Here is a 16,932-nt window from a genome sequence, read left to right as displayed (position 1 = left end):
TGTTTGGCACTCGTACCTTTTGTACTTGGGTATTGAAAGGATACTTCGTTATCCTTTATATTTTATATATATTTAGTTTTTTTTTTTTTTTTTTTTGTTTTTTTTTTTAGAAAATGAAAGTTTTTGTCCTGCTAAAACAGCATCTCTGCCTTGGAGGTTCGTGAATGAGATCTATCTCGAAAGGCGAAAAATAAAAATAAAAAATTTCCTTCAGAGCCACATCTTTATACCGACGCTCTTCCACGTCATTTCTCCAGAGGGATGGGACAAGGGTGACACGAGACAGATGGCTTCTGCAATAATGGATCTAGCTAAATCAGTTTCCTCTTTAACAATACCTATAAAATCTCCGGACTGTGCAGTGGCGCTCGCAAGTTTAATGCATCATGCGCACATAATGGAGTTTTGTAACAATTTTCCCTAAATCTGACATTACCTCTCTCTCTTTCCCCCGCTCTCCCTCCCTGTAGGGAGAGACTGCTTAGATGAACAATCCCAAGAGAAAGAGAGAGAGATGTCGCTGTGTAGAAATGCAACATCAGCTTCTCTCATCTTAAAACATCAACCAACTGGATGGGTTAGCGGTACACGCTGACGTCTAGCAGTAAAAGCAGTAAAGAGGTGAACTGTCTCATTATTTGGGATACACGAAGAGAACCCTCTGGTGTCAGATGAAGTGCGGATGGATGCAGTTAAGTTCGTTACTGCAGCGAAATCATCTGCGCTGTCGGAGGTTTGGAAAAATTTACTGTAAACATTCAGCAAAGTTTTCTTGGTGAAACAGAGGAGTGAAATCCGATATTTTATTGTAAACTTTGCTAATATAGAACTGTCAGTTATTCTGGTTTTGTTTTTAGTATCTTTAAAAAAAAAAAAGCAATCTTTCTACATAAAAAAAGATTATTACCATGGAGATGAATGGGAGATAATCGTAAGTAAAATGGTAATCCTCTCACGCATTTGTTTCAAAAGTAATTTGGCTATTTTGTGGATGGAAACATTATTGAGTTCTCAAAACATTTTAATATTAATTTCCTCCCAACGATCACATCAAATATTTCGGTAAAGTTATTTATACTCGCATGATAATCAAATGTTATCATTTTTTAATATTTTAGAATTTTGAAGTAGGGCATTGCGTATGGGAATAACTGCGATGATCAGACGCTTGTTCTACGTACAAAACGCTTTATTTTATACTCAGATAACTCTAAAAATAGACTGTAGCATACATTTCGTTCCACAGGAACTTGCTAGCGTCACGTTTACACATCATTACACAAAGTTCTTTTGCTGTTCTTGTCTTAAATTTGCATTTATTGTCCTGGCTTTCGCTCCGTGGAACAAAAATCTTTCGCTCCATTTTTATGTAGAACTGAAGCCTGCTACCAACCAATTAACAGTTCGCTATTATAGAGAGAAGCTCGCATAGTGAGACTCGCTCATCTCATAAAATTGTTTTAAAACAACGAAAAACTATCCGAAAGCTAACAAAGAGGCTCGCGCTAGCCCTTGGCAGCACCTGCCTAGAACTGAAGGTGGTAATTCTTCATAAACAGAAAAGTCCATTGCCAAAAGGTTGAGTTTGTGCGTTCCTTCCACCTTTATTCGATATTTGCTGGTGATATTATTAATAAAGAAATGTTACTTAAACTTAAAAAAATGTTACATGAGAAAATTCTCCATAATGCGGGTTCTGCTATTTCAAAGAATTATTCAAGGAAGCTCTACGAAACTACACTAACTTTCTGGAAACTTCTTTTTTTTAAATTGTAATTTTTAAAAAAAATCCTTTTTTGCAAGTACTGAATAGTTTTTTCCCTCAGCGGAGTTTGTCCTGATAAGTTTAAGGATGTTCTCATTTGCTTGATTTTTAAACCAGGTGACAGATTTTCGTGTGCAAATTATTGGCCAATAAGCTTGATTAACTCGTTGACGAAGTAGCTGGATCGATCGCTTTTCATCAGCTTTCTAAGTTTCTGAAATTAAACTTTCCTGACGAGCGCCAGGGTTTGATTATAGGAAGGCCCATCTTAACCAATTTGATGGTCTGATATGACTTAGATAGGGGTAATCAATGCAACGGTCAATTCTGAAGTAACGATTCCAATTTTTTTTCAAATATATATATTTTTTCAATTAATAGTAGCTGTACATTTATTGTACTTAAGTACATTCATCTATATGCAAGATGAATAAGAATGGCCCAATCCGTCTTTGCACGGACTTTGCTTGTAAGTCGACTTCCACACATCCGCCATTTTGGATTGATACATTAACTGTTTATAGAAAGTGAAACTGAAATAGCTGCTTTTGGAGTCGCATTTGTCAAAATCCATCTATGGTGGAGTTTATCCTCCTCTCCTATATAAACCTAATGGATATTTGAGGTCACTGCTTTGGACTAGGTCTCGGGGATTTTAATGGGTGGACAAGTTAGTTACATTGAAGATTGCTGGTTCTCAACCTTACTTCGCCGATTGCGGCGTTTCCCCTCCAGGGATCTTCTCTGGACCCGCTACAAAACTAGTTTCCATAATGATCTTCCACTGAGCTTATTATGAGATTAATATCACGCACCTCAAATTAAAATGAGGGAAAATCGTAAGATATTGTTTTAAATGACTAGTCACGCCATAATTCTCGCATTTGTTACTATTAAAAAAATTGCGGTGGTTTCCTTTCGGAATATAATAATTTAATAATAATACTGTGCCTAAGACATTCTGACAGTAATAAAGTTTTAGACTTTTTGTAGAACTGATATTATATATTGGATGCGAAATATGTGTTTTTCTTTTACATTTTAACCATTTATTTATATTACTTAATGTTATCGGTATGGCTGTTATATTTTTAATCGTACATTATATACAATGAAATTTATTCACTGTAATACATATTGCATTTTTTGATATAGTGTGAATGTTTATTTATGTTGTATTGTATTGTATCTGACTGTACACCATCTATCACCGACATCTAATATATTATCTAGTGATGGAATAAAATAACTGCGAAGTTTTGGCTAGTGCATGTTAGGAGAGCTGTATCTCTTGTCTCCATGTTAGGAGAGCTGTATCTCTTGTCTCCATCATACCACCCTATCTTACTGTATTTTGTAAATGGTCTGTCTGGAAAGTTTATAAATTTATCTAGATGGCAGCTGGATTCTAAACATTATCCCCACATTGCGATACAATTTCTGCCAAGGTCCAGCATAATGGTGGAGTGATTCCTACACTTATATTCTGTAGTAGGCTCGCGGTTTATAGGGCCGGATTTCCCATTAGGCACCATAGGCACAGTGTCTAGGGCCTACGAAAGAAGACAAAAATTAAAAAAAAAAAAAAAAAAAAAAAACAATAATTCACTCTTTTCACTGTGACTAACGAAAAACGAGCTGAGAAAACATGTGAAAACATGTTTTCTGAGAAAACATGTTTCTAGGAGCTACAATTCAATACTCATAATGATCTCGAGACTAGAAGAATCGAAGTGATGGTCGCGCTGTCAATTGAGGTGGTATATCATTTATTATAATTGAAACTTGAGTCGCGTTAAATGACATAATTCGGAGTCAAAGTGTTAAAATAGAAGAAACATTTCACCCCCCCCCCCTTTTTTTTTTCCAGCAAATTTCGGAATAAAAGTGCCTAGGGTCTATGAACACCAAAATCCAGCCTGGGTTTATGTGCGCTTCTTCAACTCGTATGGACCTTTTTTTTGCATGAACATCAAGACATTAAATTTTGACTACTTGTTATACCTGCATACATTGTACATTATTAGGGCATTTTGGCACTGCTAAAAATATTGATTCGGCTACTCGCTGTTTTTTGATACCAGGTGGAAGTTAAGTCATACTCGACGCCCATAAAATAATGAATCATTTTTAAAATTATTTACAGCGCAATAGGTCACGTAACCATATTTATTATAAGCATAGCTTATCCTGCGTACTGGACATCCAAATTAATTAAAACAGTGCATAATAAATTAGGAAATCAATATAATTCTAAATATTCACATTTGGTGATATGTTAATACCACAATAAAGGATAGAAAAGAAAATTCAGTCATCGCAACTGCGAACTGTCTTTCAGTTCGAAGTTGCGATGATTGAATGACAGATGCGACAGACTTGTTACTGACAAGCCAGTTCCACCTTTCAGAAAAAATAATAAAAATTATTTCCTAATTGCAGCAGCATAAGCTCCCATCAGGAAATATTCGATTGCTGAGTGTATTCCACGGTCGGTTTGCTTGTTTTGCTGGATGAAAAACCCATCTAACTTGGCAACGTGTGAAAAAAACTCATAAAAATCCCTTCCGAATTGAAGAGATTTGAATCAAGGCCTTTTGCACACGATGTGAAAGGGCAGCAATCATAACCACTGCGTTACCTGTGAGTGCGTTTTGAAATGATTCAACATGTTAAATCTTTTGATGCTGATGGTATCAAAAGATTTCGGCAACAGAAGCAGCATTACACACCTGTGTAAATATATAATATTTTTTCGCATTTATTGTTAAAATATAAAACTTCAGTAGTATGCTATGCATCCCTAGTGATGCCCATTTGGAAGAGCCAAATATTATCAAATAAAACCTGCAGAATGGGCTAATGAATACAGCCAGCCCCACGTTTCATCAGAATGAGTGATCATCCTATTGGAATTACATATCAAACAACTTTTTAAAATTAATAAAATTGAGGATCAAAAAAGAAGTAGAAGAAATTGGATATCGAGTCGTGGATAAAAAGGATTAACATAAGTCAAGGTTCGATCAGAGAAAGGAAAAAGAGTTCACATTGAGAATTCCAAGTAAACTGATCAGATGGCATTTGGGACACCTCGCTGAACAGGTGTCCCAAATGAATGTTTGCAGAACTCAGCATTTATTTTATATATATATATATATATATATATCAGAGATCAGAAATGATGGTCAAACGCTTGTGTATTTCAAAATTCTGCTGCATAACATGAATTTTCAATGACATTATTACCACTGTGCTGCCCTTGCGGTAGCACAGATAATAGCACAGTGATAATCACCGTGAAAACGACCTAGGATCGATTCTCTTCAATGATGCCAGAATTTTTATTATATCTATTTTTTTATGAGCTTTTTTTTCACAACGTGGCTGGGTTAGTCGGTCTCGGGACAGAGTTACATTTTCTTCCTGGAAACTGAAGTTTTTCGTTCAGCAAAAAGGCAAATCGACCACAGATTATAAGTAACTTACAGACACAATATACTGACACCTCACAGCTTAGTTGTTTTGGAGCTTAAAACACTCACTCACAAAAAAAGACGTGTTAGAACTGGTGGAAACGGTACAACGTTGTTATATTACCACTTATCACAGGAAAAACTAACGCTGTACATGGTATTCCGAAACGTAAGAAATTGCCGTAAGCAAGGTCATAGAGGAAGACGAGATCACCTAAGAATGGGCATATGTTTCCTCTAAGTTGTAATTAGAAGAGAAGCATCTAGAAAACGTTTTCGGCAAGGAAGGAAACCTCGATTTTTCTCACCGAGAATGCCGATAATTAAACAAGACTAGGAATGTAGAAAGTTGTGTATTCCATATTAATAATGTATTCCATGTTAATAATGTCTGAATAGTTTTTCTCTCATTTGTCTCATCTGATTTCACGATGGAAACAATCTTGGAATATCGTCAGACATCCTCTACTTTCTGGCGAATGACTGAGTGGGTGTCTATTTGTATCTCAAGCGCCAAAAGCAACTAAGGCTATGAGACATCAGTATATCGATTTTGTAGTTAGTAGTGCTAAAAACCCGAGCTACAAATGCAACCCACGACTGTGATCGCCCAATTTAGTCGCATTAAAAAAAAAAAAAAAAAACATAAAATTTCCCCACGTCACTAATGGGATTCGAACCCAGGCTTTTTCCACGCGGTGTGGGAAGCACAGTGATTATATCGACTGTGCTACCGCAAGGGCTTCTCCACTTTTAATTTTATGACTGCCCAACGTATATTTCCCATGATTTAAATCATCTCCTAACTAAATCATACTTCCTACCGTATATCAGACTCATATTAATTATTCCCATACGAAAAAAAAAAAATCAAAATCTCAATTATTGTTTTCTTTTATTGACAGATGCAAGAGGAACCTCAGTATGCCACTGTAAAACGAACACCAAGACCACCAAAGTCCGATATCCACATATACCATTACCCAGGTACGCAAATTTTCCTTCTTGTGCGAAGTTTACACATTTCTAAAGAGCGTGGCAGGGGATGTTGTACGCTAATTAAAGTCAAACATTCTTCGGTCGGAATTTAAAGCCGAGTGTGTCGTGCATAAAGAATACTTTTCCGTTTGTGAAGAATTAGCTGTTTTCATAGGCGTGTTCAACTCTTAAAATAATTGCCTTCCACACACAACATACGTTTCCATTAAAGAAGGTTACAGATGCAGAACGCGTCGTGGATATTTGGTACCAACATAAGTAAATAAGCTAACGCGCGTCTCTTCTAAGAAGTCTTTACAATCTGTCTTAATAAGAAGGTATTTTAAGGCCTGAAAGAAATGAGTATTTATCAAAGAATTCTACCAGTGTGTGTGTGTGTGTGTGCGTGCGCGCGCGCGCAAGCGCAAATAAGCAGTTTTTGGGCTTCCTCTGATTGGATGACAGAGCATGGACCGTGAAAAGGCAGTACGTCAAGCACAGTCTAGTTAGTGCAGTCAGTGGAGTATGCTTCAGTTCTCTACTGACGCGATGAATTCCACAGAATGAAGACGAATTAAAACAGCAAAAAGAAATTACTTTGTACCGGCTATACCGGAGCCCCAAAGACTTTTTTAATGGAATAAATAAGTTTTGGCGGAATTGACGACACTATTTGCGATGGAAGGAAAATCTTCTTACTTTCTTCTGCTCATACAGAATGATAAAAAAAAAAAAAAAAAAAAAAACTGTAATCCCATAGCGTGACCCAACAACACAAATCGGAGCTGCTATTTTATTCTCCACACCTAATGAGAATAGCAAAAACATTTACTTAAGTTGCTTGTTTTCTTCGTTGTGGTACTTCTTTCAAAATCCCGGCTAAGATATCCAGAGGGCCAGAACTACAAATAAACGTCATCTACTGCTGTACTCCATCCTGTTTACATTTATTATTCTGTCACTCAAGTAGCGGGCCCTTCTGTTCCCAGTGTCTGTTTCCTATAGTGTCCACGCCATTTAATGAATCTCGAAGTGAACCACACAATGCCGATACGTGCCGGAGTTATTATCGCATTCGGCGACCCCATCCATCACCCCAGCGGCACTTTCGTTCGTTTCCTTTACTTCCATCTGCAGTAGAAGGACACCAAGATCTCGATCCCATGAATATAAATTAAATGATAGTGGAACTTACGCATGCGCCTAGGGCTATTTCCGAAGTGCTTTTCGAAATAAATTCAGTTATGGTCGTAGAGGAGGAAGATGAAGAACAGAAGGAAGTGTTCTTTGGGCTTTTTCTTATGAAAGGCACCAAACAGTTCTCCGAGTAATAAATAATCGGCCACGTTTCAGGTAGTTTATTCAGCGTGTAATATTAAAGATAAATCGTAATAATTAATTTCAAAATATCTGAAAAGACTAACTTCGAATTTTCCTAAAATGTAATGAGTTTGATTAGTTTTAAATAAAGGCAAGTAGCACAAACTGAGCGCAAATCAAACAGAATAAATCTATATACACTGAGGTTAATTCAAAATAATTTTTCTGATTTCAAATTTTATCATGACAAAACATTAATTTTATTTTAAGCTGCAATGCAGAGGAAGGCTCCTAAATATGCAACAAATTATTTTGATCATAAAAGAGATATTGCATCAAAATGTACGATATAAATTTTTTAGAATAACCTTAAAATTTTACCGAGATTAAAAAATCCCAATGAAATTATAAAATAATAAAACTATTTTATTTTCGGCAGGATCCATAGTATCAGATTTTAAATGGCGAAAAGCAAATTAAAAAACTGTGCTTGAAAGAGGCTGGCTGAACATATTCAGTTTCGCAATGATTTAGCAGAGCAAGAAAATTTAGTCTTAATAAGGGACTATCAACTTTTTTAAACAATAATGTAATAATGTAACCAGGAATCTAAGGTAGAGCACTGCTTTTCCGTGCTCTAATGAAAAACAGAAAATCTGGCTAATAGTTTTGTATTATTTTCTCTAAGCTGGAATATATATGCAGTTATGTACAAAAGTTAAGGAAGTTACACGTTTTTCAACGTTTGACAAAATGTATGCGTAACTGAAAGAAACGTATGCATAGCTCAAATGCAATGTTCTTAATGTTTAATTGTAATTAAATCCTCTATTTCATGTTTCTATCTTTACACAAAGACTGTGCAGAAGAAAGCATAGTAATATTACCCATCACAGCTCGAATAACTGGCTAGGAGTTAAAGAAATACAATAGTTGTAATTATAAATAATTTAACTTAAATAAATAATTATGATTATAAACAAAATATAATAACGCATACTGTGGACGTAGACAAATTAAATATTAACATACAAATTAAATTTGTATAAAAAAGGGGATGATAACAGGATGATAAAAACGTTCATCCTGTTCGCAAGATTCATTATTCTGAAGACTCATCTCTAGAAGGTGGATTGGGAATTGGTAGGTCTTCATTGTATGGTACCGAAATAAAGACGATGGCACGTAGGGATACCACAACTTTTAGATCTGAAGATTTTTTTTAACTCCGATATAGTAGTAGTAATGGCAAATGATACAAGAAAGCAAGCTTATATAGCATCAGCCAAAAAAAAAAAAAAAAAAACACTTATCCGTACCCTCCAAGAATTATCTAGTTCTCCCTTGAATTTATTCATCCCATCCACTTCCACAATAACAGATGGAAGCCTGTTCCAACAATCACCCACCCGCTGGCCGAACGAAAACTTCCACACATCTATCCGACAACCATCGTTCCTCAACTTGAATTTATGCCCTCTCATGTGAGTCTCATCAAGTGGAAGAATACCGTTAACATTCAGCTTATTCAATCCAGTCAAGGGTTTAAACATCTAAATCAGATCTCCCCGCTGGTGCCTGGTCTCAAGACGCTGAAATTTACCGAATTGAAGCCATTATAGGTAAGAGCACCCTTTTGTTCCCTTCACTAATCTGGTTGCCATTCTCTGCATTCGTTCCAGCAGATCCACATCATTCCTAGAGTGAGGCCTCCAGACCTGTATACAGCACTCAATATGCAGCCTAACCATAGCTTTATACTACAAAGGCCATGGTTAGGCCACATCTTGAGTACTGTATCCACCATACAAAAGTAGTAGTAGTTGTGATGGTTTGTAGGCTCTGCATATTCTAAGTACAGCAATCTATCCCTCTATTTGGTGTCACCAATGATGTTTCACCTCACCTGCTTCGGACCTATATGATATCCACACACGTAACAGAATGAGTTTGGAGATAACTTACATCTTTGTTTGGTAGCCACAGCAAACTATGACAAAAAAGCAAGTCATTATACGAATAGTACAGGTGCTTATATATCACATTATTGGTACGCACTTAAGTAATACATAAAAATATCACAAAAACATAAATTACACCCTAAAATATTGACATAGAGAAAAAAACCAATGATACTGTTGGATTCAAAACACAAAATACACATAAGGAACAATTAAATATAAACAGAAACATATTTTAGTACAAAACATAATCCAAAATTGAAAATACAAACGCTTTAAAAGCAAATATAATAAGCTGTACATCGTCTAAACTTAAAAATTCATTTGAAAAATCTCATTTAGGAGAATTCAAAATTTAATTTATCCGGTAGAGAAATTGATCCGGTTGTAACCACTGCTCTAGCCATAAGGGCGATATATAAATAAATATTTAATAAACATAGTAATAAATAAATGGTTTATATACATATATAATTTTTTTTTTCGAGAGAGGACCATCTTTAAATTATCTTGTATAATTTCAGCTGTAAAAAACGCAGATATGTTTGTGCGACACTCGAAAATAATTAAAATTTCAAAGAGTAAAAATAAATTGAGAGCAGCAGAGTCGGGTGGTTGTCGGAGAATGACATTCGGGTGTCAAAAGCAAACATTTAATCGAATTAAATGAGTGTTATAATAATTAAGAAGGCGTTACAACGATCAAAATCAACGCACAATTAAAAAGAGGTTGAATCAAACCTTTTGAAAATTCGATACGAACAGCAGAAAAAGAAAAAGAAGAAAAAAAAAAAAAAAAAGGCACGAAAACGGAACGATTAGCCTGACAATGAGTATAATAAATCAGATATCTGCTAACTGGTCTGAAACAATATAGCGGACGTTTCTAATTTTGCTAATTGGATGCGCCATTAGTAAACTGATTAGCGTAATTGGAGGTAATCGAGTGAGTTTCCGGACAAATGGCCTATCTCCTGGTTAGCTTGTCAAATAATACTCCAGCGGTGAAAAAAAAAAAAAAGAGTTCATTTATGTAAACTGAGAACCTGCAATATCTCATTAAAGCAAAGACTAAGTTTCTGCCGATAATGCACTTAACTCTGCTTGAGATTCAATCAGTGAAGGTAAAACCGAAAAAGGAGTCTTTGCCACGTTTTATGAATTCTAAAGGGAAAGACATTGCAGGTATTTGGAGAAGTTGAAAGGGAAAGCTGTTTCGTGAACATTCCTTGATAAATTCCAATATTTAGTCCTCCTTCGTAGCATTTTATTTATTTATTTGTTTTATTTTTTGTACGTCCTCCGCGCGCGCATATTTATAATATATAGAGTTAACTTTGATAAAAGTAAATTCGTGTGTCTGTTTTTTCCCCTCTAGCTCACATACCCCATGAACTACTAGAGGAACTGGAAACTCATTCGTCACACAGGGTGAACATGAGCCAACGGCAAGACGGTTCCTGTTATGTAGGTAAGTCTCGGGGGCTGAACATGATGCTGTTCTGAAGATGAATATAATTTGCTATTTACGTACACTGTGCGTGTGACTTAAGTATATAACTAATATAATCAACTGATACTCCCATGAATCCCGATAATCTGACTTTGATTGTTGGAGAACGGATACACTGAGTTGCCAAAAGAATTAGGAAACTAATTCTGAATTTTATGCAAGGCAGGACTTATTGTAAGATGGAAATGTACAATAAAAAATTTATGGCGCACGACTCTACAACAGGTTAATGCCCCCTCATCTTGGCAAAGTCTCCATCATGTGTGTTATCAAGAGAATAATGCTAAGATGATGACCCGGACCCTCATATTGTCAATCTCAACAGAAGTCCCACTTGCGTAGTTCTTTGTTCCGCGAAGACTACATATTGTATTATAGACCACAATAAAACCGAAATCATATTAAAATCAAATTTGTAAACCGTTGTTTCCTCTTAAGTGCTCCAATGCTTTAAATAACATAGTGAATGTGTCTAAGTACAGGGTGTTTATTCATTTTAAAAGTAAACCCAAAAACAATCAAAGGAAAGTACAATTTTTTATCACAATAATTAACAAATAATAGATTATAAACAATGCTGGAAGTGTCCTCCATTTTAGCAATACATAAATCCACTCTTTGATCATACTCGATAAAGAGTTTGTGTCGATATACTCCTTTTTGTATATTCAATCCTTGTTTTGAGTTGTTGAACTTCAAGATTACTCTCGTAATCTGTGAAATTCAGCTGGCTTTCTGCTTTAAAAACCTCAGTAAAAGAAGCCTGGCGATGTTAAATCAAAATACCTAGGTGGCCAACAGCATCTGATCATATTCTTTCCCAAAAAACTCTTGAAAAACATTTTAAGGGGTTGGGCGTTCGGTATTACAGATTGCCACATTGTCCTGTTGAGCCAGATGTCTCCTTTCTTCTCTAGCAGTACAATAAGGTGCATTTGTAAACAGAGGTGACAGTTTGTCAAAAAAATATGGACCCAACTGCCCTTCTTCAAGATATTCCACAACACACACACACACACACACATTTTTGGACGTGTAAGGGAGTTTCGTAAAAAAATGTGCTGATTTTCACGTTCCATTTCACTAATTTTGACTGTTGACGCAGCCACTAAAGCCTGGTTTCACCACGCTTTGTCAGTAAAATAAATTTTATCCAAAATTTCAATATCTTCAGGGCGAAGTAAGCTTTTAACTCAGCGATAGTATCATAATCTTTTATTCTGAAATTGAAGCTCATGCAAACTGCGAATTCGGTATGGAAAAGGTTGCAGGTGTTTTCTTACAGCGAAATGAGCTGAACCAAGTGATATCTCCCTTTGAATGCTGAGTTTTCATAGAGATTTGCTTGGAGATTGCAAAATTGTTTGTCTAATGTTGTCTAAGGTGTCATGTGTGAGAACACGCCTTCTTCTTTCATGTTCCTTATTCCCAACTGATCCACACTCGCGAAACTTCTTTATTATCTTGAAAATTGCAGCTTTGCACGGACGGTTAGCTTTAGGGATTTTTTTTCCCTTTTTTTTTTTTTTTTTTTTTTTTTTTGACATTCATCGTAAAACTTCTTTCCCAAGTAATTTTCTACTAAAAACACAAGTTGCTCTATAGTGTACGGCACGAAGTTTATTCACTAATAATCACGCGTGCGACTTCAAACACGGACTTCCACAAAATGAATATTTGAAATGCAAAACTGTCACTTCCTCCACTAAAGCACTAACACAATTACACCAATGTTCGTTACCTGGTAGAGTTGTACTTAATACAAATAATGTGGGTTTACTTTTAAAGAGAATGTGGATTACGGTACATCGAATTATGAGAGTTACTGCACCTTAGATGGTAATCTAAGATGCAGTAAGGTGCTTACCAAGAAAACCAAGATAATGTTAATTTCAAAGTGGCCAGAAAGAAGAATCAATGTAAAATTAGATGGAATAATATTGGAACAGGTGGACAGATATAGATACTTGGGAAGCATAATGATAGAAAATTGAAAAAGCCTGGAGGAAATAAAAACAAGAATTGCAATGGGCAAAGAGGCATTTAGTAATAGAAAATAACTATTGAGAAGAAATTTCAAGAGGGAATTAAAAAAGTAAATGGTGAAAACATTAATATGGACTGTTGTACTTTATAGCTCAGAGACATAGACACTGGGAAGAGAAGAAATTAGACGGCTAGAAGTATTCGAGATGTGGGTGTGGAGAAGAATGGAGAGGGCGAAATAGGTGGACAGGGTGAGTAATGAGGAAGTTTTTAGGAAAGTAGGTGAAGAGAGAACGTTAGTAAAAGAACTAAGAAGAAGGCAAAAGAACTTTATAGGACATGTATTGAGAAGAGAAAGCATGTTGAGAAAAGTAATTGAGCAGAAGATGTGTGGGAAGAGAGCTGTTGGGAGGAGAAATCGAATGATGGATTGGATGGGAAGAGAAATTATGCAATAATTAAAAGGAAAGCACAAGATAGAGTAGCATGGCGTCAATGGAGCCCTGAACCTGCCTGAGGGCAGAGAACTAGAAGAGAGAGAGAGAGAGAGAGAGAGAGAGAGAGAGAGAGAGAGAGAGAGAGAGAGATGCTTCTTTCATCTTGCAGATGGGTTCCCACTGTTATGCCCTCCTTCATCTTCTAGCAAATCATATCACAATTTTAGTGTGCTGTGATAAACGATTTAAGCAAATTGCTTAAATCACATCACGATAGGAGTTTTTTGAATTGTATACCAACGCCATCTAAGGGCAATTGTTATAGAAAACACAAGTAAACACAAGTAAATTTAGAGCAAATACAACATTAATGTACTGGAGTTGGCAAAAGCATTAATATGTACCAACCTTACAGTATATTGTGAAGCAATTCGCATGGCTTTCCACAGGCTTACACTTAAAATAAACGGCACCGCTGCTGCTGCTGCTTGAGGAGAAGTATATTGCTGTTTACTGTAACACTCGATACTATCCAGAACCTTTTCTGAGATTATTGTACCTTTATTTGTTAGTAACTAGACACCGTCAGGGTAGAATCTGAATCTAGGAAAGAAATCGTATTTCCACAATGTGACAAATGCCAAAAGGTATAGCAGTTCAATAATAAAGTAAATTCAGAGTAATGGTTATTGCCAACTCAAAAACAACTCGTGTTCATTTAACTCATACGAGTTGCCAAGTCATTTTGATATGCCACCCATGGCAAAAAACCGCAAAACTTCCGAAGCCGACGGAACATGACTTGAAAGTCCCCAAAGGTTCGTCTTCTCGGAACTCAGATCAATGTTGTCGCACCGTACACACACACACACACACACACACGTCCTCAGTGAGAAGACTGGGACACGTAAGCACCAGCAAAGTGCGCAGGACGCTGCATGATATGGATTATTACAGTCGTGCAGCCGTCCACAAGCCAGATGTTGTAGGGTTTAAAGCGCATCAGCGACTTAGGCCATATTGCGCCATATATATTACTTCTATAAATGGCATTCTGTTCTGCGATCGATTTGCCTATTTAATGGACAAAAAACTCTAGTTTCCGGGAGAAAAAACCACGCTACTTCGCCTGAGACCAACTAATTCAGTCACGTTTGTGAAAAAGGCCCATAAAAATTCCTCATATCATCGACAGGATTCAAACTCAGGTTTTTTCCACCCTGTGTGGGGAGGAGGGCGATTCTACCAACTGTGCTACCCACCAGGGCACACAAGCCAATATCACCCCAACTAATGCCAGCTGCCGCCTGCTTTAGTGTAAGGCCCGCCGTCGTTTAGCCGTAGACCAATGAATAGCTGTGCTTTGGAGTGAAGAATAATGGTACAGTACATGGTCTAGCAGTCTGACGGTCGTGCTTGGGTGTGGCGGATACCCGGAGAAAGCTACCCGCCGGACTGTGTCGTCCCGACAGTGAAGTTTGGCAGAGGCAGCGTGACAGTCTGCGGCTGTTTTTCATACTTTGCCTAAGATCATTGGTTGTTTTGGGAAAAACGATAAATGCCGAGGTCTATCTAGACGTCCTCGACAATAATGCATTACCTACGTTGTGAAAACACGTCAGGGAAAGCCGTTACTTGTATCAGCAGGAAAACGTTACAATGTCATATTGCTCGCTTTATGACGGACTGGTTTGAGAACATGAGCATCGAAACGTTGGACTGCCTAGCCTAGAGAATTGGCCTTAATTCTACAGAGAACCACTTTGGATGGAGTGCGTGTAAAGAGAGACTTCAAAAAACAGAGCGGAACGGGTCGCCACAGTGAAAGTCGAATAGCGGAAGATATCGGAGGACATTTAAAAACTGGTGGAGCGTGTTCCACAGAGACTAGAGGCTATCCTAGAGGATAAAAGTTTAGTACGTGTTATTAGACTTCCTGTAAATAAAGGTTATTTATAGATATGCAGATATCCGGTTATTAATAGTAGCCCAGTATATACTAATTATTACCCTCTATATCTACAGTATATAAATACATATGTAGAGTTTGCCGCAAGTTAGAAGACAGTGATTGTCATATATTTCGACAAATACTTATAAACTTTTCTATGTACGAAACACTTTAAAATTTTCCAAAAACAGAACGTCTTTGCATCTCTGAAAATTAATGGACCAATATTGTTATATAAAATTATCAAAGAATCGATCATAAAAATATATTTTTTTAGGGTAATGCCAAATAGAAAGTGTTGTATTTACATAGCATTATTAAATTTTGAAAGAAGTATTACTGATGGATTGTTTGTTTGTTTTAGGAAGAAGAAATTCAAGGCTGCTGTCTTAGCGATTCGTGTGACAGCTGATATGCTGTACCTAAGTGTTTAGGATAAGAATTTCAAGCCAAAGAAATTAGTTAACTGAGATATGTCCAGATTTCTGGACTCTGCGCCAGCTACTACTCAAGGACATGGCAGGAAAACAGGCTTCCACGAAAAACAAAATGAGAGAGAGAGATCATTAGAGGCAGGGCAGTGGAACTGTTAAGTGTGATGTACAGTTTGTCAGATTAAGTTATTTCTTCCTAATGACGTCCGACGCAAGATCGTTCACGTGGTTAGCGCTAAAGACGCACACAGACAGCAAAAATTTATTCAGTTACTGATGACCGTTTCAGACTTGTGAACACTTATTTTAAAAGATTTGCTTTTATATGAAAAAGTTTTCATCGTAAAACAAGCGAGTAAGCTGCGGATATTGTGTATAAAATTAATCACGTGTCAGATGTGCACACAAAAAGGCAAAGTTTTTATATTACTAAGCAGAGCTCTCGGAAATACTCTATTATACAATATTTATAATTCGAAGGCATTTGAATCGATTGCTTGTCTTGTTTTTATGGCATGTACTGCCCGCTCATTCTAATCAATTTGTTGATTTTATGAACAATGTCCACCACTTTCGATGGGATAAAAAAAATTTAAGAAGTTAAAATGACATTTTGATAAACACCTGTTTGTTCTTTACGAGATGACTCTCCACCAAAATGTTTAATCATGTTTCGTGTCCGCTATCGAGTTTTACGTATTCCAACAGTTTTCCTTTGTTTGTTGAATTCAGGTTTCGTGGGTTATAAACCAATATGTTTTGCAGTAATGACGCAAGCGTTAGCAATTTCGAAAATGATTTGTTTAGAGTTTGGTACATATTTAGATTTAAAATTAACTACAGTACTTCATTTTATTATTGGTTGTTCAGTAAATGGGCAATCCACGACTGCTACATCGTCCTCCATCTCTAAAAACTGCTTCAAAGGTTGGTTTCTCTGTTCCACGAAAGAGCCACCAGTTCCACGTGACATTACAAACATCCACAATTTTAGAATGCTTAGAAGACTGAAAAAGATATCCCTTGCGCAAAAACTCAGCAGAACTATTAGAAGCAATATATAGATACACAGCAGTTTATAATAATACATTGCTCGACAAAATTAACAGAA

The 16,932-nt window shown here is 36.5% G+C and overlaps 1 protein-coding gene across 1 annotated transcript in view; it reads left to right on the top strand.

The window, feature by feature from the left end:
- LOC150075401 (cell adhesion molecule Dscam1-like) overlaps nt 1-16,219 on the top strand; it is a 316,461-nt gene extending 300,242 nt beyond the window's left edge. Inside the window, exons 23-25 of the mRNA XM_090389299.1 lie at nt 6,147-6,228; nt 10,879-10,971; nt 15,752-16,219. Coding sequence (XP_090245425.1) covers nt 6,147-6,228; nt 10,879-10,971; nt 15,752-15,780 — 204 coding nt within the window. The 3' untranslated portion in view covers nt 15,781-16,219. The remainder of the gene's footprint in view (nt 1-6,146; nt 6,229-10,878; nt 10,972-15,751) is intronic.
- The last annotated feature ends 713 nt before the right edge of the window (nt 16,220-16,932 follow it).

Source organism: Mastigoproctus giganteus, chromosome 14 (genome assembly GCF_048544385.1).
Source record: "Mastigoproctus giganteus isolate SK-2022 chromosome 14, ASM4854438v1, whole genome shotgun sequence".
Taxonomy (NCBI): domain Eukaryota; kingdom Metazoa; phylum Arthropoda; class Arachnida; order Uropygi; family Thelyphonidae; genus Mastigoproctus; species Mastigoproctus giganteus.
The sequence above is the reverse complement of the archived record's forward strand: the minus strand, read 5'-3'. Positions and strand labels throughout refer to the sequence as shown.